The sequence below is a fragment of the Rhincodon typus genome, chromosome 23 (genome assembly GCF_021869965.1).
Source record: "Rhincodon typus isolate 14 chromosome 23, sRhiTyp1.1, whole genome shotgun sequence".
NCBI lineage: Eukaryota > Metazoa > Chordata > Chondrichthyes > Orectolobiformes > Rhincodontidae > Rhincodon > Rhincodon typus.
This window is the reverse complement of record NC_063354.1, coordinates 18,337,689-18,360,515: the sequence shown is the minus strand read 5'-3', so window position 1 is coordinate 18,360,515 and position 22,827 is coordinate 18,337,689. Positions and strand designations below refer to the sequence as shown.

The following is a 22,827-nucleotide window of genomic DNA, read 5'->3' as shown; positions in this document are numbered from 1 at the left end:
TCCAAGTGTGGTCTAGCCAGAGTTTTATAGAGCTGTAGCATAACCTCGTAGCTCTTAAACTCAATCCCCCTGCCAATGAAAGCCAACACACCATACGCCTCCTATCAACTTGGGTCGCAACTTTGAGGGATCTGTGGACGTGGACCCCAAGATCCCTCTGTTCCTCCACACTGCCAAGAATCCTGCCATTAACCCTGTATTCTGCATTCAAATTCGACCTTCCAAAATGAATCACTTCACACTTTTCTGGGTTGAATTCCATCTGCCACTTCTTTGCCCAGCTCTGCATCCTGTCAATGTCCCGTGGCAACCTACAACAGCCCTCCATGCTGTCCACAACTCCACCAACCTTCGTGTCATTGGCAAACTTACTAACCCACCCTTCCACCCCCTCATCCAGGTCATTTATAAAGATCACAAAGAGAAGAGGTCCCATAACAAATCCCTGTGGAACATCACTGGTCACTGAGCTCCAGGCTGAATACTTTCCATCTACTACCACCCTCTGTCTTCTATTGGACAGCCAGTTTTGTATCCAGACAGCCAAAGTTCCCTGAATCCCATGCCTTCATACTTTCTGAATGAGCCTACCATGTGGAACCTCATTGAATGCCTTGCTAAAATCCATATACACCACATCCACTGCTCTACCTTCATCGATGTGTTTTGTCACATCTTCAAAGAACTCAATAAAGCTTGTGAGGTATGACCTGCCCCTCACAAAGCCATGTTGACTATTTCTAATCAAACTATGCTTTTCCAAATAATCATAAATACTATCTCTCAGAATCCTTTCCAATAATTTGCCCACCACAGAAGTAAGACTGACTGGTCTGTAATTTCCAGGATTATCCCTATTTCTTTTCTTGAACAAGGGAATGACATTTATCACCTTCCATTCTTTTGGTACTACTCCAGTGCACAGTGAGGACGCAAAGATCATTGCCAAAGGGCAGCAATCTCTTCCCTGGCTTCCCGTAATAACCTTGGGTATATCCCGTCTGGCCCAGGGGACTTATCTGTCCTCATGTTTTGCAAAATTTCCAGCACATCCTGCTCCCTAACAACAACCTGTTCGAGCATATCTACCTGTTTCATGCTGTCCTCATAAACGTCAAGGTCCATCTCACTGGTGAATACTGAAGCAAAGTTCATTAAAGACCTTACCTACCTCCTCTGACTCCACACACCAGTTCCCTCCACTATCCCTGATTGGCCTTACCCTCACTCTGGCTATCCTCTTGTTCCTCACATAAGTATAGAAAGCCTTGGGGTTTTCCTTGATCCTACCCGCCAAGGTTCTCTCATACCCACTTCTAGCTCTCCTAAGTCCATTCTTCAGTTCCTTCTTGGCTTCCTTGTAGACCTCTAGAGCCCTGTCCGATCCTTGCTTCCTCAACCTTAAGTAAGCTTTCTTCTTCCTCTTGACTAGGTGTTCAACATGTCTTGTCATCCAAGGTTCCTTCACCTTACCATCCTTTCCTTGCCTCAGTGGGACAAACCTATCCAGTACCAGTAGCAACTACTCCCTAAACAACCTCCACATTTCTATCATGCATTTCCCTTAGAACATCTGATCCCAATTGGTGCCCCATAGTTCTTGCCTAATAGCATTGTAATTCCCCCTCCCCAAATTAAATACTTTCCCATACCGTCTGCTCCTATCCCTCTCCATCGACTTTTATCAAGTCGTTTATGGAATATTCCAGCATTCTTGCTAAGGAAGCTCCAATTCAGGGAGTGGTTGCATGATGCAGAGACCATCACATCGAGCAGATCCAAAAGTAGTGTTGAATGAGCTGATTTCTGGTAGTGGCAGTGAGTTATTACAAATTTGCCTAGTGTGGCAGAGCAATAGGGCGAGGTCGCTGAGCCAGGAATCTGTCTTCTGATCATTATTCTAAATGCGAACATCCCATGCCAGCCAGGTCAGATCTTTGACAGCATGTTCATGTAGAAAAAAATCCATGACACCCAGAGATTTCTAATGCCCATGAAGGATATGCTGTCATGTAAGGGGGTGGGGGGAAAACTCGAGAGTACTCTCGCACCATAGTAACATACAACAATGTCAGACAGTCCCAATCAATTCTGACACCAACATAGACACTCAGCGTTCTATCCCAATTTTATCCTAAAAGTTAGTAGTTCTCCCGAGTTTTCCCCCCACCCCCTTACATGACAGCATATCCTCCATGGGCTGGACTGTGGTTCTATAGACACTGATCATGTTCCAGTACCCTGCCCCAGGTGACCATACTTTATGTGTGAAACTATATCGCTGCAGTTGTTATTGCTTGACCAGTTCTTTTAGAGAATGACATTCGGCCATGTTATGTTATTTTCTTTTTGTCATAGCCTGTCTAATAATAATTACAGAAAATTGACATTTCATCGTATTTTGTGATAAGCATTTTGGGATTGTTACTAAAATTGCCAATGACCTTCCTACTCTTGGGGATGGGTGCATTTCGCCTTGTCGTAATTTGAATGTTTGTGATCAGTTGTGGTATAATGTTAGTGGAAAATTGCTGGCTCATTGTATGACGTCAAAGTCTGTGACTTTTTTCTTTATCTGCTGGTTATATTTCTTGAGATGATTGCCCTTGAAGCAGAAAATGTACTCGAAATGTGAATATTATCAAATTAAATTGGAGTTTTGGATTGCAGTCAGGGAGAAAAGGATTGTGATAAAGGTATTATCTTGTGCCTGTCAAAGTGTACCTTATGGCAGACTTCCCAGGTAGTTCAGGACTTGTTCGATTCAAGGACAATGTTTCCTTCTTAACTTGCCTGCTTTGGTTGGGAAAATTTCTTCAGATTTCCTGTGAGCAACCAGCTAAAACACAACAATCCAATGAGATACTTCATATCATGGTGAGAAAAGTTGACACAATTCAACTCAACTGATTAAATAAATCCTTTTCCTAGCCAATCACAGTGCCACATCATTTACACTGGTGGAAAACGTCATGGCCCAGACAGTCTCACCTACTAGTTGGAGGATGTTTGACTGTTGGCAATAGTCTGTAAAAGGGAATTATGAAGAGACACATAGATGAAAATGCAAGGTGAAATTCTGGCAATGACAAGAGTTGATAGCTTTATTTGCATCCCGGTTTATAGGAGAGATGAAAACTCAAGAAGCCCAGCAAGAAGAGGACCAGGGCGACCAAGAAAACGCAAACATCTTTCCACTGTTCTTTCATCTCTTGGACAGCTTAGTGAACTGGAGAAATGTGACAGCAAAAAAGCTAAGTAAGTGGCTTTTTATTGTTTTAAAACTTCTATTCCATGGTGCATTTAGAATAATGTCAAATACTCTAGATCAGGTGAAATTCTGGTCTTCATGCTGCTTGAGATGTGGCACAGTGATAGCATTCCCACTGTGAATCAGAAAGTTGTGATTTTGTGTCCCACTTGAGCATAAGAATCAGGATTGATCCTCCAGAGTAGAAGTGAAAGAATGCTGCACAATCATGGGTCTCATCTTTCAGATGACACATTAAACTCACATCCCCTCTATACTTTCACATGGATGAAAAGCTGCCTGGGACTATTTGCAGTAGGATTGGGGGTTATTCTCAGTTTCCTGACCAATATGTGTTCCACAATCAACATCATGAAAATAGATTATGTTAGCATTATCCCATTGCTGTTTGTGTGAGCTTGCTGTGCGTAAATTGGCAGCTACGTTTTCTAAATTACAACAGGAACGGTACGTCAGAAGTATTTAATTGGGTGTAAAGTGCTGTGTGATGTCAATGAAAGGCACCATATAAATGCAAGATATGGTCTTTTTCCTCATTCAGACTAGATTTGGATGATATTCTAATAGCAACTTCCATGAAAATTAAAAAACATTAAAACTCTCTCTTACTGCCATGATACTTTGATGTTAAATGAGCAGCTGTTGCAGTTCTAGAAGACAGCTGCTAGAAAGAGGACTTCAGTGAAATGCAGAGTTGAGAAAGTTGGGAATAAGTCTATTCAGATACTGATTTCTAATTCAGACAATGCTCAGTTTGAACTCCTTCCAATCCAACTGATATAGCACAATAAATATATCTGAAGCATTTTAGCAAAATATTCAAGCTGTGTAACTCACCAGTAGCTATTCTTCCACATGGGGGAAATCGATGACAAGCTGCTTTGGGCTTCTCTTACCAATAGAATCAGCGGTAATATTGGAGACATATGCCACAATAGTTTTGCTGGGTGGGCCATGACTCATCAATGTTGCCAGTGTGCCATCAACCACCGAAATACAATTGCAATGTACATGTATTTGTCAAAAGAGGAGTTTGCTTTAGGCCAAGTCAGGTAGAATTCATACAACTTTTGAACAGAGTTAAGTTGCATTGGTCTGATATGCTACTGTTTCCTGAAACGTTACTAATGTAGAAAGCAAATTGAAAAAGTCTATAGCTAAGGATCCTATTAACATAAAGATTTAGATATATGGTTTTCAAGATATTATGTTCAATCCATTATTCATCATAGAAAAGATTTCAACTGCTTATTCCAAATTGCATCTTAGTTTACGCTTCCAGGAAACCCAATTGTTCCTCCGCCCTAAAGTCTAATTGTTTCTTAATCCATTCCTGGGTTTTTGTCTCCACTTTTCCAAGTGCTTTCATCACAGTTTGCTTCATAAAGATCTTCCAAGCAACATTCTCAAATTTGGCTTTTACCAAAAGGTAAAGTCACCATAGTCCCTCATTAGAGAGGGATACCTGGTGGTAAGTTTAATATTAGGGACACCATGACTCAGACAAGGGGCAAGGTTAGGAAGGCGGGACCTTCATGGTGATCTCAGCTCCTATGGGAATTGAACTCATGCTATTAGTGTTACATTGTGTTGTAAACCAGCTGTCTAGGCAACTGAGCTAATTCAGCCCCAACTAGATTGCACCTGTGACTCTTAGTCCTGTTCTCCCAATTTGAAATAACTTTCAACATCAATCTTTTCCATACCATTTACTTTACTATGTACTTCTGTAAGATCAGATTTCTATCCACTCGTTCATACCACCCCTTCCCAAAGCTGGGATATGGTCATATGGCTCATTTCTGTACTGCTCCTGGGCTTCACTGCTTGTCTTGTGTGTCAGTCACCAGTGCTGGCAAATTATTCCAGGTGTGGTCTAACCAACATATCATACAGTATGGGCAGGCTCCCTCTGCATGCTATTCCCCTTTCTATAGCTATATAAATGCACAAGCTACCTCTGAAGACATGCTACTTCGAAAGGGTGTTGCTTCAGTAGAATGTTCCCCTTCTGAATTCACAACAGGAATTTTTCACAGACATAGTTGGCCCCTACACAATACCTCCATAGCTGAAAATTCAGGACTAAGCTCCCCGCCCTGGCTTGGCTTTCCAGCTGCCCCACCCAGGAGGACATCTGCACCCCCTCAGATCGCTCCAGTGCCGGTGGAATTCCTGGGAGTGGTGACCACTACTAGGACCAACGTCCAGCCCACCTCAAAGATCCATCATTGAAAGGTCAGACACATCATGGCAAATGGTCTGGTTGTGTCAGGGCCGGTGAGGCATGCTCCAGCAAGGAGACTCAGGGAGGGGATGGTGGCAACTATTTAGCGGCCAGAATGGAGTGAACAGGTGAGGCCTGGGATTACCATTGTTGGTGCTCCTGTTAGCCATAGGGAGCCCAAACAGGACCCACCTATTGTGCCCACCACCAAACCCCACATCCTCCCCTCGCCCAGTTAGTATTTACCTGGTAGCCTTGCCAAGTGGAATAGACAGCTTGTCCCATTGATTAAAATACTAGTGATGGTAATTGACCATGTCAGGGTCTCAATTGCCCCAAGGGCAGGTGAGCCACCTTACACCTACCCCACCACAATATCATTCAAAATGACAAACCTTGCCAGAATGGTTTCAGCCTGCGCTCCTGTTATGGATTTTATCGATGTCACAGATAGTACACAAATACCACAAGGAACAATAAAGTTTACTTTTGATCTGTGCTGCCAGGCAACAGGCGTGCCATTGTACTGATCCATCCAGCACAGGTACATGAACAAATTGCAGAAGGTCAGAGATCAACAGTTGTGTAAATGCTACAGACCTTGGTTCTTATCTCAGACACACTAAGGATGTGCTCTGGAGCTGTTCTTATACACGGAAATTAATGGCTATTAATTGCAGTGTTTTTTCTGAAGTTCTCAGTGTTAACTATCTAGGTTCTAAGCTCTTGCATTCCCTCTCTCTCCCTCTTAAAGACACTTCATAAAACCAATGTATTTAGCTAAAATAGTCAGTCACTTGCACTCATATTATCTTATGGTTTCAAATTCTGTTTGATAATACTGCCTACGAAACACCACAGAATGCTTTAGAATGTCTACGGAGGTAGATAATTGAAAATTGTTGTTCAGTTTTACAGATTTCCAGCTCAGACGAAAAGCTGAAACTTCATTTATCTCAATGAGAGCATGAGTATCTGCTGACTAAAGAAATAATATTAATACAAATGTAAAATATTGTGAAAGCTGGAAGTCTGCAACAAAAGCAGAACATTTTGGAAAAATTCAGCACATTAGATAGCATGGGAAACAGAGTCAATGTTTCAGGTTGAGTGACATTTCATCAGAACAGGTACAGTCAGGAACAACGCTCACGTTGCTGCATAGCATTCTGATAATTGACCTGAGAGAGAACAGCAGAAAATTTAGGACACTGTAGAAGAATGAATTTAAACTGTCTTTAGAGGCTGGTGTTTGTACCCACAGGACTTGAAGCTGGAAGTCCATTGGAGAATTACTCATAAATGTATTGACAGTAACTTGGTCATTCACAGAAGAACATGACCATTGCAGATACAAGAAAATTGTTGCTGAAGCTTTTCACTTTGTGTTCATCAGGTCAAAGGACCAAGTTCGAATTATCAACAACATAGCTTGACTAATTTGTTGTGACGTTGAAATATGGCATTCTTGCATTTGCCCTGATGATGCAAGATGAGAAACATCAGCAACATGTAAAAGCAGCAACATAAAATATTTTTATATTACCTAGAGTAATTTTGTCACAAGGCATTGCCATTAAAGTGATTGTAAAATCAGCATTATTTTTACACATCTCAGTATGGTAAAAGCTTTGAAGATGAATATGTCAATCTTAAATATAACTTTTTTTTAAAAGCAATGTTTCGAAAGAAAGGAGCTAGAAACTTCAAGACATGTTCAGCATGCTCTCAGTACTCATCACAACTGCTTAATGCAACTTGGAAACTGTGACCAAACTTGCATGAAACCTCCAGCTCTGCAGAAACTGAAGTCATTGGTTACGCTGTGGTAGTGCTCATTATCACAGGGCCTTATTATCATTCATTATCTGTGAAGGGATGGCATTCCCACACTGGAAGACCCTCTTCTACTGGACCCTTTTCTCACCCCTTCCCCCGCCCCAATTCCATGCAGGAGTGTTTATCTACATAACTCCTTAAAGCTAGTCAGTAATGTGATTGGTGTATGTAATGTATCAAATATACTATTTCAGTGAAGGTAGTACAATTTGTACAAATGGCCAATCACATTAAAGTTGAATGAATGGTTTAGTTTCCCAGTAGGAGACTTTGTCAAAAGTAATAGGTTAGGGAAAAAACAATCCTCACTAAGCATAAGAGCACACAATCGAATGACTAATTACTTCTTTTATTGTCAATAAATGCAGTCTTGCTTGAGATTCAGAAACAGCCTCCAACAATGAGTCGTTTACAATCCTTGCGAGCACTTTGAAACAGTTTTGAATCATGAAATTATGAAACATTTGCTTAACAACCACAAAGGTCTCAAATGAATTGGCATTCATTTCACTTGGTCATAGCCACTTTACTAAAATCTTATAAGACCAAAAGATTGAGATCGGTTTACAGATAATTTTAGTGTTGTACTGCAATCTAATTTCTACGGCTCTGACCTTTCTCTCTGTCGAAACTTGTTAAGATAGTGCACAGAAAGCTACACATTGGCATGTCTTATTTCCAACCTGTGATTACCACTGGTGAGGCTGCACTTCTGGACAACACCCCTCCTTCCCCAGTTTCAGTTGGCTTGAGTTTTTACTTAGCGTGCATCTTGCAACCATTGTAAGGAAGGGATTGGGTGGAATCCCTTTTGACAATGCACTTACCTACTTGCAATTCAAACAATGATTATCTGGAAAATATCTGGCCACTAAAATGTCTCAATCTGCCAGGAAACAGGCAGGCTGAAATTTCGAGTAAATATGGCTACAAAGCATACCAAAAAAATAATGGATATTAGATTTATTTTCAGTGTGCATTTGAAAAAAAAATGGCTATTAATAACAGAAATTACAACTTGCTTGAACTTAAGAAAATTGCATCAGAATGAGTTGGAACTGTAAGTTTTAAATGGTGCAGAGTGTGATAAAACCTTTAAATAAAATTGAAATTCATCTCCTTGCCTCCATGTGATCCAAAGTAAATGAGATAAAACAAGCTGGACTGAGTAGCACAATAACCCCCAAGATGTCAGAAATTGTTCTTCCACTTCTTGTATTTACATTTCAGTGCATACAGAAATGGGAGTTGAAAATGTTTTCCATCTCAAATGACTCCTAAAGATGGTAGTCAGTTGGAACTTCAATCTACATAACCTGAACACCTATAACTACACATCACTAAAAGTTATTTTCATGACAACTGTGCAATCTGGGCAAATGTTCTGAAGAGGTATTGAGTCATATTGGGCATGCACACCTATTTTTTGTCTTTCTCCTGGGGCCAGACAGTTTGTGTCTCCGTCTCTTTCCATGTGGTTATCACAGCAAGAATTGAGTGTGAGATGGCGCATCTCATGTGCACTGCTCTCTGCTCTCGTGTACTAAAATCTGGTCCCATCGGGCAGTGGGCACATTTTACAATTTAATAGCTAGTTTTCCTACATCAATGAGTTATAAAAATGATGAATCTAGTAGATCTTATGGCAAACAGAAATAGCCATTTTTCATGCCATTCTGACCTTGAAATATATCACCATTCCTTCTTTGTCATTGGATAGAAATCCTGGAATTCCCTTTCTAACAACATCAGGGGTGTCTTGACAGTAGTGGTTCAAAAAGGCAACTCACCACAGCTTCTCCAAAGCAACTGGACTGGGCAATAAATGATGGCTCAGCCAGTAAGGCCCATGTCCCATACACAAATTTTAAAAAAGGCATCAAAAATCACGTAGGAGGCAACCCAAAATATTCTAATGCCCCTGATCCTAGTATTTCGGACAGAATCAGAGCCCAAAGAGTGGATGAAAGTTCCACCTTATCCCAAACCTGTCACTTGAAGGCAGTCACAGCACTTAGTACTTGCTGAGATTTACAATGAATCCTGTTGTACATGATACTTTCACTCAAGCATTCAGGAATGAATTTGGCTTGTTTCAACAGAGGAATTAAAATCATTGCGGCTGATAGCCCTAGCACTAACTGTAAAAACCTCTTCTGAAATGTCCTTATTCAGGTCTTCCCTTTGGAGTGAACTGTGTATAAACTCTGATCTACAATTTAGTGTTTCAGATTTTGCACATCAGATAGACTTGCAGCACTGAGCTTTTCTGGCACCTGCTTGTCGCTATTGGTACTTCCTTGTGTAGTACCAATGGCCTGCAATTTGAAATATGAAGCCATATACAAAAGGAATGCCTTTTATCAGTCCTGTTACCTGAAGTGAGTTCTAATGTAGTCATGCTGAGTATGAATGTAGAAGTGCTTCAATTGACTAATTGAAAGTCTCATCCGAATGGCATAGCATCCTTAGTAACTGTATGAATAACATGCTTCTGGTGTAGCACTTTACTGTCTTCCCAAAGGAAAGCCTGTCAGGATGAGCAAGTAGCGAGCTACAACAGTTTCTTTTTTGTTGTATTTCAGTCGTAATTTGTGTCAGAGGCACAAAGAAGCCTGACCTGGAATATTCTCCTCAAACTGCTAATGGAGTGAACTCCTCAGAGACTTGCTCCAGAAAGTTGTATGATAGAGTAGCCTCTGAACTTTGGCCCTGTCTAGGAGAGATAAGAATGGGAAGTCTGCCTTTGTGAATTCTAGTGGAATAGACTTGGTGAAAACCTAATAATTAAAATTTAATTGATTGCATTCAGTCTGATATTTCTGAGCCCTAGATTATGTGGGTAGTTTGAACCCTTTTGCCCTCAGCAGAAATAAAACTTCCTTCAAAGCAAAATGCTTTCTTTCAACAACAAAAATCTCCCAGTGAGGACAAAGGGTTCACTCTTGCAGTACCTGAATTAGAGCAGACTAGATGTTATTTCAGGTCAGTTTTCAAATGAACATAACCAGTGATATATAACCAGCGGTATAATTTACCATCTATTGAAAGGTTAATAGTGTTTAATTCCCTGTTTTTACCCTCTTTCCAAGTAAATGCTTTAAGACATGATTACTAAATTATCTATCAGTCTTTAACTTAAATTGAGCCTGTCCAGACTTTGAACCATGTGTTCCTTTCTGGGAAAAGGCTAAATAATTTGATGAATGCTAGCTGAGGCACATAGTGCTTTTATTTTTGTGTTTTGACCACCAACACTTGCAACACCTTTCAAATGTAGGCACCACAACTGTGAAGATCTACTTACTGTATTTACTTGGACCAGCGACACACATATCACTGGCTGTCATTAATCTGTTGTGGTGACAGGGATGTGTTCCAGTTCAATATGCACACAAATGTGTGTGTCTATTATCTTCATGTTGACACAATAACAAAAGACCTTAACTCTCAAAATGTCTTCCTCAGGCAGAAAATGGCCACCAAGAGTTCAAGGGTGGTATACAATGTGCGCGCACATGTTATGTTACACTTGTTACACCACACTGTAGTCCTACGAGACTCCCACATGCAACATCCAATACGCCTATTGACTATGTAAATTGAGGTTTTATTAATTATTTGAGGTTCACTTCCAGTATTGCATTCCAGCAAATGCCCAGTTTCCCATTCTAACCACTCAATGCCATCTGCCCACAACAGAGTGAATATGTCAAAAGAACAAAAGAGAAGTACAGCATAAGAACAGGCCCTTCGGCCCTCCAAGACTGTGCTGATCTTCATGCCCTAACTAAACTAAAAAACAAACCTTCTGCCCTTATTCGGTCCCATATCCCTCTATTCCTCCCTATTCATGTCACCATCTAGATGCCTCTTAAATGTGCCAATGTGCCTACTTCCACCACCTCTTCTGGCAATGTGTTCCAGGCTCCCTACCAGGGGGAAAACCTCCGTCTCTTAAACTTGCCCCCTCTCACCTTGAACCTGTTCCGCCTTGTAATTGAAACTTCAACCCTGGGAAAAAGGCCCTGACTATCCACCCTATCTATGCCTCTTATAATTTTGTAGACCTCTATCAAGGTCTCCTCTCTGCCACCATCTTTCCAGTGAAAACAATCTTAGTTCTTTTTAACTTTTCCTCATAGCCAATGCTTTTGAGACCAGGCAACATCCTGGTGAACCTTCTCTGCACTCTCTCCAAAGCTCCCACTTCCTTCTGCTTTAAGTGGTGACCAAAACTGCACACAATAATCCAAATGCAACCTAACAAGGGTTTTGTATAGCTGCAGCATGGTTTGTCAACTCTTGCACTTCATGCCTTGGCCAATGAAGGCAAACATGCCAGATGCCTTCTTAATCACTTTGGCCACCTGTGCTACCACTTCTGGGGAACTGTGGACTTGCACACCTAGATCCATCTGTATGTGGCTCAGCCATTTACAGTATAATTCACACCTAAATTTGATCCTCCAAGATGTATCATCTTGCATTTATCAGGATTAAACTCCATCTACCATTTCTGTGCCCAAGTCACCAATCTATCTATAGCCTGTTGTATCCTTTCACAGTTGTTAGGACTATCAGCAACTCCACCGGTCTTCATGTCATCTGTCAACTTACTAATCAGACCACCCACATTTTCCTCCAGATCATCTACATATACTACAAACAACAGAGGACCTAAGACTGATTCCTGTGGAACACAACTAGTTACCAGTCTCCATTCTGAAAAACACCTTTTGACCGTTCCCCTCTGTCTTCTATGACCGAGCCAGTTTTGTATCCGTAAGCCAGCCCACCCTGAATCCCATGTGATTTTAGTTTTTGTACCAATCTGCCATGAGGGACTTTATTAAATGTCTTACCAAAGTCCATATAAACTACATCCACAGCTTTCCTCATCAATTATCGTTGTCACCTCTTCAAAAAATTCAATCAGGTTGGTGAGGCATGACCCTCCCTGTACAAAACCATGCTGCCTGTCACTAACTAGACCAATTTCTTCCAAATATGCATGTATCTTGTCCCTCAGAATCTTCTCCAAGAGCTTCCCCACCACAGATGTCAGACTCACCAGCCTATAATTTCCTGGATTATTCCTGCTTCCTTTCTTAAACAAAGGAACAACATTAGCTAATCTCCCATCCTCTGGAGCCTCACCTGTGGTCAAAGAGGATGTGAAGATATCTGCTTATGCCCCAGCTTTTTCTTCCCTTGCCTCTCACAGCAACCTAGGATAGATCCCTGGGAGCTTGTCTACCTTAATGCAATTTAAGATACCCAAAACTTCCTCCTTCAATATATTGACATTCTATAGAGTATTCACACACTCACCCCTGACCTGAACATCAGTCATGTCCTTCTCCTCAGTGAATACTGATACAAAGTACTTATTAAGGATCTCTCCCACTTCCTGTGGCGCCACGCATAACTTCCCTCCTTTGTCCTTGAGTGGTCCTACTCTTTCCCTTGCTGTCCTCTTTCTTCTAATATATGCATAAAAAGCCTTGGGATTCTTCTTGACCCTGTTTGCTAAATACACTTCATGGTACCTTTTAGCCTTCCTAATTCTGTGCATAAGTTCCTTCCTAATTTCTCTATACTCCTCAAGGGCTTTGTCAGTTTGTAACTACCTAGACCTATCGTATGCTTCCTTTTACCTTTCAACTAAGCTTTCAATTTCCCTTGTCATCCATAGTTCCTGAATCCTGCCATTCTTATCCTTCAGTTTTGCAGGGACGTGCATGTCTTGCACTTTAATCAACTTTAAAAGCCTCTCACATGCCAGATGTAGATTTGCCCTCAAAAAACTGCTCCCAATCCATATTCACCAGTTCCTATCTAATTTGGATGTAATTGGTCCTTGCCCAGTTAAGTACCCTAACCTGAGGGCCATCCTTGTTCTAATCCATGACCACTTGAAATTTAATGAGTTATGGTCACTAAGCCCAAAATGCTGTCCTACTGAAACTTCGATCACTTGTCCTGGCTCATTTCCTAGTACCAGATCTAATATGGCCTTCTGTCTGGTTGGATTGTCAACGTACTGTCTCAAAAAGCTCTCCTGGACACATCTAACAAATTGCTCTCCATCTGATCCCCTGGCTGTAATGGAGTCCCAGTCAGTAAGGGGAAAGTTGAAGTCACCCACCACAACTCCCTTGCTTTTTCACACCTTTCGGGTATCTGTCTACATATCTGCTCCTGTATCTCACGTGGGCTGTTGGGAGGTCTTTAGAAACCTCCCAAAATGTGATTTTACCCTTCCTGTTCCTGATCTCCACCCATGATGCCTCACTGCAAGCTCCCTGCAATGTGTCCTTTCTCAACACAACTGTGATGTGATCCCTGATCAGCAATTCAATTCTCCCACCCCTGAGCTCTGTGACTTCCCTCTGCTTGCTGTTACTCTGTGCTATGCATATCTCAGTCTCTCTTTTGTCCCAGTCCCTGAACCTACTGGCCTGTTGTTCCAGTTCCCACCCTCCCGCCACACTAGTTTGTCATTCACAGATCCATGATATCTTCCAAATATTGCATTGAAAAGATGCTAGCCATTTTTACTTTCCAACATCTCCTAATTAGACCACACCCAAGGATGCAGTTTCTTTGATTAGGGTATTATGTATTATGGAATATCTATTTTTTCAGATATAAAGCCTGTCTCGAGGTATTTGGCAAATGATCCAGAAAGGTGGGAAGAGACTTGATTTCATGGAACAATTTATTAAGATCTGGAATGCATAACCTGAAAGGGTGCCAGACCTTGTTGCAAATAATGACTTTCCAAAGGAATTGGATAAATACTTACAGGTTAAAAATTTTCAGAGCAATGCAGATATAGTTATTAAGAGTGTGTCTAGTAAGAAGGCACTTACAAAGAGGTCCATTGGGTGGAATAGCCTCCTTCTGTACTACCTCATTTTAAGAAATCCTCTACCATTATTCACCACCTTCAGTGGACTGAAGATAGAAAGCACAACAGGAAAAAGTGACAGAAATGAAATTAACAGATAACACTGTATCAATGAACCAAATAAAGTTGTCAAATATTTAGTCAGCACCAGAATTGCAGATAATAGCCTGAGCCAAAGACTAAAATAATGAAAAAATTTATATGCATGGTTATACTGTGGGACTGGTTTGCATATCACGGTTGAACATTGCAGGTATAGGGACAAATCATTATTCTAGAGCTCTACCTGATTATCTTTGGGAATCTGGGAGCAGTTTTCATAAAGAAGTTAAATTGTTAGGGTAGAGTCACAACATCAGGCACATTGCATATGGTATGTGAAAGGAAAATGTTAATAAGCCACAGGATGTTTTTCATTCTGTGCTTTTATCATTATTTTAAGTTTAGTTTATGTACGAGCACAATATCAAAAAATGCCGATGATTGTTAAATGCATTTGAGACTTCCTTACAGCCCATAGCAGCAGTGGTGAGGCAGAGGGCTCATGAACAGAGGGTCAAAAGTTTAAATTCCAGGCTTGACTGACATTCTGACCACTTGCCCTCTATTACTGTTCTTTTTGTTAATTATTAGCCGGATTAGTAACTTGAATGAAGTGTGATAGTAAAGTGCGGAATCTCAGCTGACCACTGCTGCCTTGCAAAAGAGTATCTTCTGCAAAATAATCATGTGTATAATAACGCAGGCTAGTGAAGAAGGTGCTTGCAGAGCTGAAAGACTTCAAATAGACCAAAGGCAGATAGGAGACCACAAACAGGGCAGAGGGGGGTGGAACAAGTGTTCTTATTGGGAAAAGGAAGGGAAATGAGGCGATTTTCAGATCAAGCTGATTTCAATTTGCTTAATTTACTCCTTGTCATCAGCACTTCAATTTAGATCAGTGTTCCTGTATCATGGAAGCAGCAGGGTTTGTAGTTGTAGGTAGGAGCGATGGGAGGTGTTATCTGAAAGATAATTGCTCTGCTGGGATAGATGAAGTCAACATTTCCCTGATTTCTCACATCTGTTGGCATCAAAGTAATTGGAAAGCAAAGTGACAAACCCGTAGAGGGTAGGAAAAGGAGGTTTTACACAGCTCATTTAGGACTGAGTGGGGTAAGGGTGATATATGTGTTACAACATATTCCCTTTGCTGAACATTGTTGCTGCTGAACATATATAAAACCCTTCAAGTCATAAGGAATATCATGTCTCCCCTTGGAACTGTATTTTGTAATTGAAGAGACAGGACAGTCAAATCCTATTTGACAAATTTTCTGTTTCACACCAAATATGTGTTCAGTTACCATGACCTAACCCTTCCACTGGTACTACAGGAGTCAGAGAGTAGTGGTTTGTTTGGATTGAATTGACCCTATTCTGAGTAACTGTTTTAATGTACCAGCGTGTACTTCATGCAGAGCTTTTCAACATCAAGCACTGCTGTTCCTTTGCAAATAGAGCTCACAGTACTGTAATGTCCTCAGTCAGTACCTTTAGAGAAATTGAAAAACCTTAAGGAGATAGCATTTGAATCAATGCCATTTTGTTTTAAAAACAGGGCATCAGGAAAAATTAATAAGAATTTATCTGTAAAGGATTACAGGAAGTAATTTAGAGTGGTACAAAGGTATAGCTTAACCCTGCTTCTATTTTGTGCAATCAACCCTTTTGTCTAAATGTTTTCTAAACAATACACATAAATCAAGAGCATTTCAGAGGAAACTTCAGTTAGCAAAGTACGATTAATCACGTACTGAAAATTAAATGGACAAGAATCCTTAGAGTTAACTTCAACATATCTGAAAGGTAGTGGAAGTTAATAACTGTGAAAGCCACACACTGACGTTCAATACTTCCTCTTTATTCTGTTGTAGTTCCCCGTAATTTTGAATCTTCCTGTTAACTTTCACCTTAACCTTCTCTGAAGAACTGTGCCAAATTCTTATGATTGGCATCCCTTGCTAACTTGAAGATTTAGCTGCTGAAAAGTGTAGGTGCCAGAATTACTTTCACTTTGATCAAATTCTGAAGCCAGGTAAAATGGCGCATTCCATGTAAACATCAAAATACTGTGCAGGTGAAATTCTGTGTTTGCCCTTAAACAGACTGCTGCTAATCTTAGACCGTCAGTTTTAAAAAATTTAAATGGTTTATTATAAGTGATTCTTACGCTGCATCTTCAATTATTGAAAGATACTGAATACATAAGCCATTAAAAAATAAGATTACATGCGAGTTACTAGTAGTGTTTTTTTCTTATTACCTATAAACAATTGCGATGATTCGACTAATTGTTGGGTACTTCAACAGTAGGATAAAGGTTATGAATTATATTTGCCAATTCTGATCCATGTTATACACCGAACAGAAAAAAAAATTGTATGTATCTTTCTGTGTTCTCAAATACATTTAGATTGAATTTCTGCTCTGAAAATATGAAGAATTCCATGTAGTTTTCTGAAGAATGCTTCACGGTTTCTGAAGGTTCATTCCAAGAGTATATAATGAATTCAGTGGCATTCATTTTAACATTTAAAGTATTTTTCGCTCATTATCTTGCTAAGTGAACTTAAAAATTGTATAATAATGAGCTTGAAGTTTACTGACAATGATGGGAAACTTCAGGAAGTAATTAGTCAAATTGCAAAATTATGAATATTTTGATTTTCATCCTGTTGCAGAAATTGAATTTATCAACGCCTGTCCTAAATAAATTAAATTTGGGATGATATTAGCTTATTGTAAAAATTAATATGGGGTTAAAATGAATTAATGAGGGAAATTAATGTAAAAAGAAACGATTGTATTGGAAATCAGCCAGCATATACCCATCAATGATATTCCGTTTGGTTTCAAATTACACTTTTTTCCCTGCATCAGTTTGTTGACATTTTAAATTTTGCCCTCAAGAGGTGAATGTGAATAAATTATTAAAAACCAGTGAAAAGAAGTGACCAAATTATAATTTAAATAAAAAGTCATAAATCATGGAAGTAGGTAATTGATTAGTCTACACTGCCTTAGTAATCCTAGATTTCCATTTGTGTATTAATTCAGCCTAATATTTCAGGTAGTAACATCCCATCTTTAGGTCAGATGATGGATTTAAGAGATAGATTTGAACACATAACCCAGGGTGGCACTCCACTGCAGTGTTGAGGAACCGCTGAATTGCTGAAGGTGATTTCATTTGAATTAAATGTGAACCCAAGGCTTCGCCAACTTGCTTAAGTAGACTTAAAGATGCCGCACACAATTTGATGAAGGAAGAGGGAATTCTGATGGTTCTACATCCGTGTATTTGGTCATTCACTTCTTTGCCTTTTATGACTTTGCTGCAAAGTACAAACTGGCTGAGATGTTTGCCAACTTCGTGGGATGCTCAAAACTCAAAAGTGATTCATCGGTTTTAGGGGGACAAATAAATGAATATTTTCTTCGTTTACCTAATAACATTAATTTCAGCCCTCATTAAGGGTATTTCTCAACTTGACTGTGAAGGCAGCAGCCTGGCAGGGCAGATTGTTCCACCATTATATACCTCAGCTGATATTTTTCCTATTGCAGTCAGGGAATTGTCCAAGGACTACGTGATCCATTTGTGATGTTATCAATTAAACAGCCAGGTTGAAAAGAAATACATTGTTTAGACAACGTTATTTAAATAAGCCAATCATAGTAAAAATCATTAGGTGGTATCAGACACAGAATTTATAAGTAAGAGTTCAAAGGGTCACACAACTGATGAGGATGTATTAAACAAACCTAAGATGCTGTTAAATTTTTAACCAGTTAGAAGCTTTTAATTGATTAACATGTATATGTAAATCCTTGAATTCCTTTCATATCACTGCCCTGAGAGAACTAATGGTTTTATCAACTAAAGGTTTTATTAGTGTAAAAAAGAAGTGACATTTTAGGTCAGACAATCTGGTGAGACCTTGTTTAGAATCTGTTTGTGTTTTGGTTTGGAGTCAGCCTGATTTTATTTCTAAATAGGAATTTATAAAATGCCGGACTATCAATAAATTGTGTGCTTTGACTATCAATAAATTGTGTGCTTTGACTATCAATAAATTGTGTGCTTTTTGAACAAAGTAGAATGTATCTGCAAATATAAATTCACCCTGCTGAAGTGTTCCCCAACTGGGACGGAATATTCCCGTCTGGCGATAGTTGCATGGTGTCCATTCATCTGTGTCTGCATGGTCTCACCAATATGCTATACCTCGGGGCATCCTTGCCTGCAGCGTATGAGATAGACAACATTGGCCAAGTCACATGAGTATCTGCCATGCGTGTGGTGGGTGGTGTTCCCACGTGTGATGGTAGTGTCCAAGAAAGAACAAGACTTCTTTGCTGCGCAGAAGCTCCAGCCAATGCTATACACCAGATACATTGACAACATTTTCTTCCTTTGGACTCATGGTGAGGAATCACTGAAACAACTACACAGCGATATCAACAAGTTTAATCCCACCATCAGACTTACCACAGACTACTCTCCAGAATCAGTCTCATTCTTAGACACAGGCATCTCCATCAACGACGGACACCTCAGTACCTCACTCTACTGCAAGCCCAAGGATAACCTCGTGATGCTGCACTTCTCTAGCTTCCATCCTAAACATATTAAAACAACCATCCCCTACGGAAAAGCCCTGTACATACACAGGATGAGGAGGAACGCGACAGACACCTGAAGGTGTTGAAGGGAGCCCTCATTGGAACAGGATACAATGCTCAACTCATCGATTGCTCGTTCCAACAGGCCACAGTGAAAAACCATAATGACTTCTTCAGAAGACAGACACGGGATAAGTCCGATAGGGCACCCTTTGTCGTCCAGTAGTTCCTTGGAGTGGAGAAACTAATCCATGTCCTTTGCAGTCTTCAACACATTATCAATGACCATGAGCACCTCGCCAAGATCTTCCCCACACCTCCACTTCTCCCCTTCAAACAACCGCCAAACCTTAAACAGACCATTGTTCGCAGAAAACCACCCAGCTTTCAGGACATCAACCACCACACTATACAACCCTGTCATGGCAACCTCTGCAAGACATGACACTACCATCACACGCGGGAACACCACCCACTGCACAGCAGATACTCGTGACTCGGCCAACATTGTCTATCTCATATGCTGCAGGCAAGGATGCCCTGAGGCATGGTATATTGGCGAAACCATGCAGCCACTATGACAACAGATGAATAGACACCACGCAACAATCGCCAGACAAGAATGTTCCCTCCCACTGGGGGAATACTTCAGCAGTCAACAACATTCGGCATCGGATCTTCGGGTAAATGTCCTCCAAGACAGACTTTGGGATACACAACAATGCAGAGTGGCCGAGCAGAGGCTGATAGCCAAGGTCAGTGCTTATGAGGACGGCCTTAACCGAGATCTTGGGTTCATGTTGCACTAGGGTGACCCAACCACACTATACACTCTCACACACACACTTGCCCAAACGCATACATGTACATACACTCACTCATACAAACACACTCACACACCCACACATACACACACTCTCACACAGATCCTGTCTCATACACACACTGTCATTCAAGCGCGCGCGCACACACACACACTTTCTCTCTCTTCTCCCCCACCACACACACACACACACACACACACACACACACTCTCTCTCTCCACACACGCACACACGCACAAACGCTCACATATAAATCTATGGGGTGAATTTGTATTTGCAGATACATTCTACTTTGTTCAAAAAGCACACAATTTACAGACAGTCAGTCAATGTGGCATTTCATAGATTCCTATTTTAGAAATAAAACCAGTCTGACTCCAAGCCAAAACATAAAGATTCTAAACAAGGTCTCACACCTAACATGGATTGTCTGACCTAAAATGTCACCTCTTTTTTACACTAATAAAACCTTTAGTTGATAAAACCTTTAGTTCTCTCAGGGCAGTGATTTGAAAGGAATTCAGTTATTTACATATAAATCAATTAAAAGCTTCTAACTCATTAAACATTTAACAGCATCTTAGGTTTGTTTAATACATCCTCAACAGTTGTGTGACACCTTGATCTTTTACTTATAAATTCTGTGTCTGATACCACCTCACTAACACTTGAAGAATGAGCAAGGCTCCGAAAACTTGTGATTTCAAATAAACCTGTTGGATTATAGCCTGGTGTAGTGCGTTTTCTGACCTTGTCCACCCCAGCCCAACACTGGCACCTCTACATCACATCTTTCTATGTGCCAGATATGACTGCAACCAGTGAAGAATTTGTCCCCCATGATACCCATTGATTCCAGCTTTGCTAAGGCTCCTTGATGCCACATTTAGGCGAATGTGACCTTGATGTCAAGTGCTGTCACTCTCACCTCATCTCACGAATTCAGCTCTTTTCTCCATGTTTGAACGAAGGCTGTAATGAGGTCAGGAGCTGAGTGGCCCTGGTGGAACCCAAACTGGGCATCACTGAGCAGGTTATTGCCGTGCAGGTGCTGCTTGATAGCACTGTTGATGACACCTTCCATCACTTCACTGATAATCAAGAGTAGACTGGTTAGGGTAGTAATTGACCAGGTTGAATTTGTCCTGCTTTTTGTGTACAGGACGTACCTGGACAATTTTCTGCACTGTCAGGTACATGCCAGAATTGTAGTTGTACTAGAAGATCTTGGCTAGGGGATTGGCTTGTCTTCCTCATCACTTCTGGAATTTTGACAGGGACCATAGCCTTTGCAGTATCCAGTGCCTCCAACCATTTCTTCATATCATGTGGAGTGACTCAAATTAGCTAGACTGGTATCTGTGATGATGGGGACTACCAGATGAGGCTGAAATGGATCACCCACTCATCACTTCTGGCTGAAGATTGCTGTGTGTGCTTCAGCCATATGTTTTGCACTGATGTGCTGAGCTGTTCCATCATTGAGTATGGGGCTATTTGTGGAGCCTCCTCCTCCAGTGAGTTGTTTAATTGTCCACCACCATTCACGACTGGATGTGGCGGGACTGCAGAGCTTAGATCTGATCTGGTTGTGCGATTGCTTAGCTCTGTCTATCACTTGCTGCTTATGGTGTTTGGCATGTGAGTAGTCATGTAGCTTCACTAGGTTGACAACCTGGTGGTGTTCCTGGCATGTCCTCCTGCACTCTCCATTGGATCTCCATTGATCCCCTGGCTTGACATTAATTGTTGAGTGGGGGCATTTGTCATGCCATGAGGTGGCAAATTGCTGCAGAATAACTTTCTTCCACACTGGAGTTGTGGGCACTGCGAAGACCAAATAGCCTTCGTGCTGGATCCGCATATCTTGCCAGAGGTGGGGGGTAGGTAGTGTTTGAATATCCGGGTGGATGGATGTTTGGATTTTCACACACGCTCCTTCTGCTGTTTCCACCTGGGCCTGTTGGAGATGCTCAAAATGGTTGGCACCTTCAGAGCTGCTTCTTCTCCAGTTTGAGTGGTCTTGGGCAAGAGATTTCCACAAGTTGGTGGAGAGGTTGCATTTTATCAGGGAGTCATTGAGGACATCTTTGAAGACCCTCCGAGTAATGGCTTGCTGTGACAAAGCTTGCTTTGGAAATCTTTGTGTCAGGCATATGGCCTGCCCAGCAGAGATGATGGCCTGTAACCAGTGCCTCATTGCTGGGGATGTTGGCCTTAGAGAGAACAATGATATTGGAATGCCTATTCTGCTGTTGGATTTGTAGGATTTCGTGGAGACTGGTGTGAACAAACATGGAACTGAAAGAGACAGCAAATTACAAAGTTAACAGTGAACACGTGTAGAAACACCATTTGGAATAAATTCCAAAGCAGTGAAATATCTAGTGGTTGAGGTAGACTTTATAAACCAGTTGAGTTTCCTTGTCAATCTGTGTGGCATCCTTTCTACGCGTTGTGCCTTCCTGATAATCCTCACCATCCTGATATCCTCCAAGTGTTGCGTTCCTTTTTCCCATGGCAGCTTTTGAAGAGGAACAGGAAAGGGCTTCAACAACAGAGTTGGACAGAGTTCTGGTGACAGAAGCTGACTTTTATTTTACTGTTCTTTTTAAAAATATTTCAAGTACAAACACGCACACAATATATATGATACTGTCAGCAGGAAGTGCAAGAGAATATTTTACATGTGACCTGCCACATTAAAGTCAACATCTGTCAACGATATCTGTGCCACTTCTTTGCATAAAATGATTAAGAGTTCCCAGTGTGTATTTGAATATCAGATTCAATTCATTCAGAGCCCTTGGGGAATCACATGAATCAACTCCTTGGTAACAGCACACATACTGTTTCCTTTAAAAACCCCCCATCTCTGTTCCCCATTGTTTTATTAGCTTGCCTCCAGGTGGGATCGGGGCTCAAAAGGGAACATGACACATGGCTAGTACAGAGAATTGGTCAGAACATTTCTCGTTGTGCATTACATTGGTGCCTTAAGTTTTAGTATTTCTCAAAAGTTTTAACTAATGCTAGACAACAAGGTGCAGGGCTGGATGAACACAGCAGGCCAAGCAGCATC

At 40.9% G+C, this 22,827-nt stretch overlaps 1 protein-coding gene across 1 annotated transcript in view; it reads left to right on the top strand.

Annotated features, from left to right (window-relative positions):
- The window catches only part of bahcc1b (BAH domain and coiled-coil containing 1b), a 133,790-nt gene that overhangs the window by 32,383 nt on the left and 78,580 nt on the right, over positions 1 to 22,827 (top strand). The window contains exon 8 of the mRNA XM_048610840.1: positions 3,127 to 3,258. Within this exon, the coding sequence (XP_048466797.1) occupies positions 3,127 to 3,258 (132 nt within the window). The remainder of the gene's footprint in view (positions 1 to 3,126; positions 3,259 to 22,827) is intronic.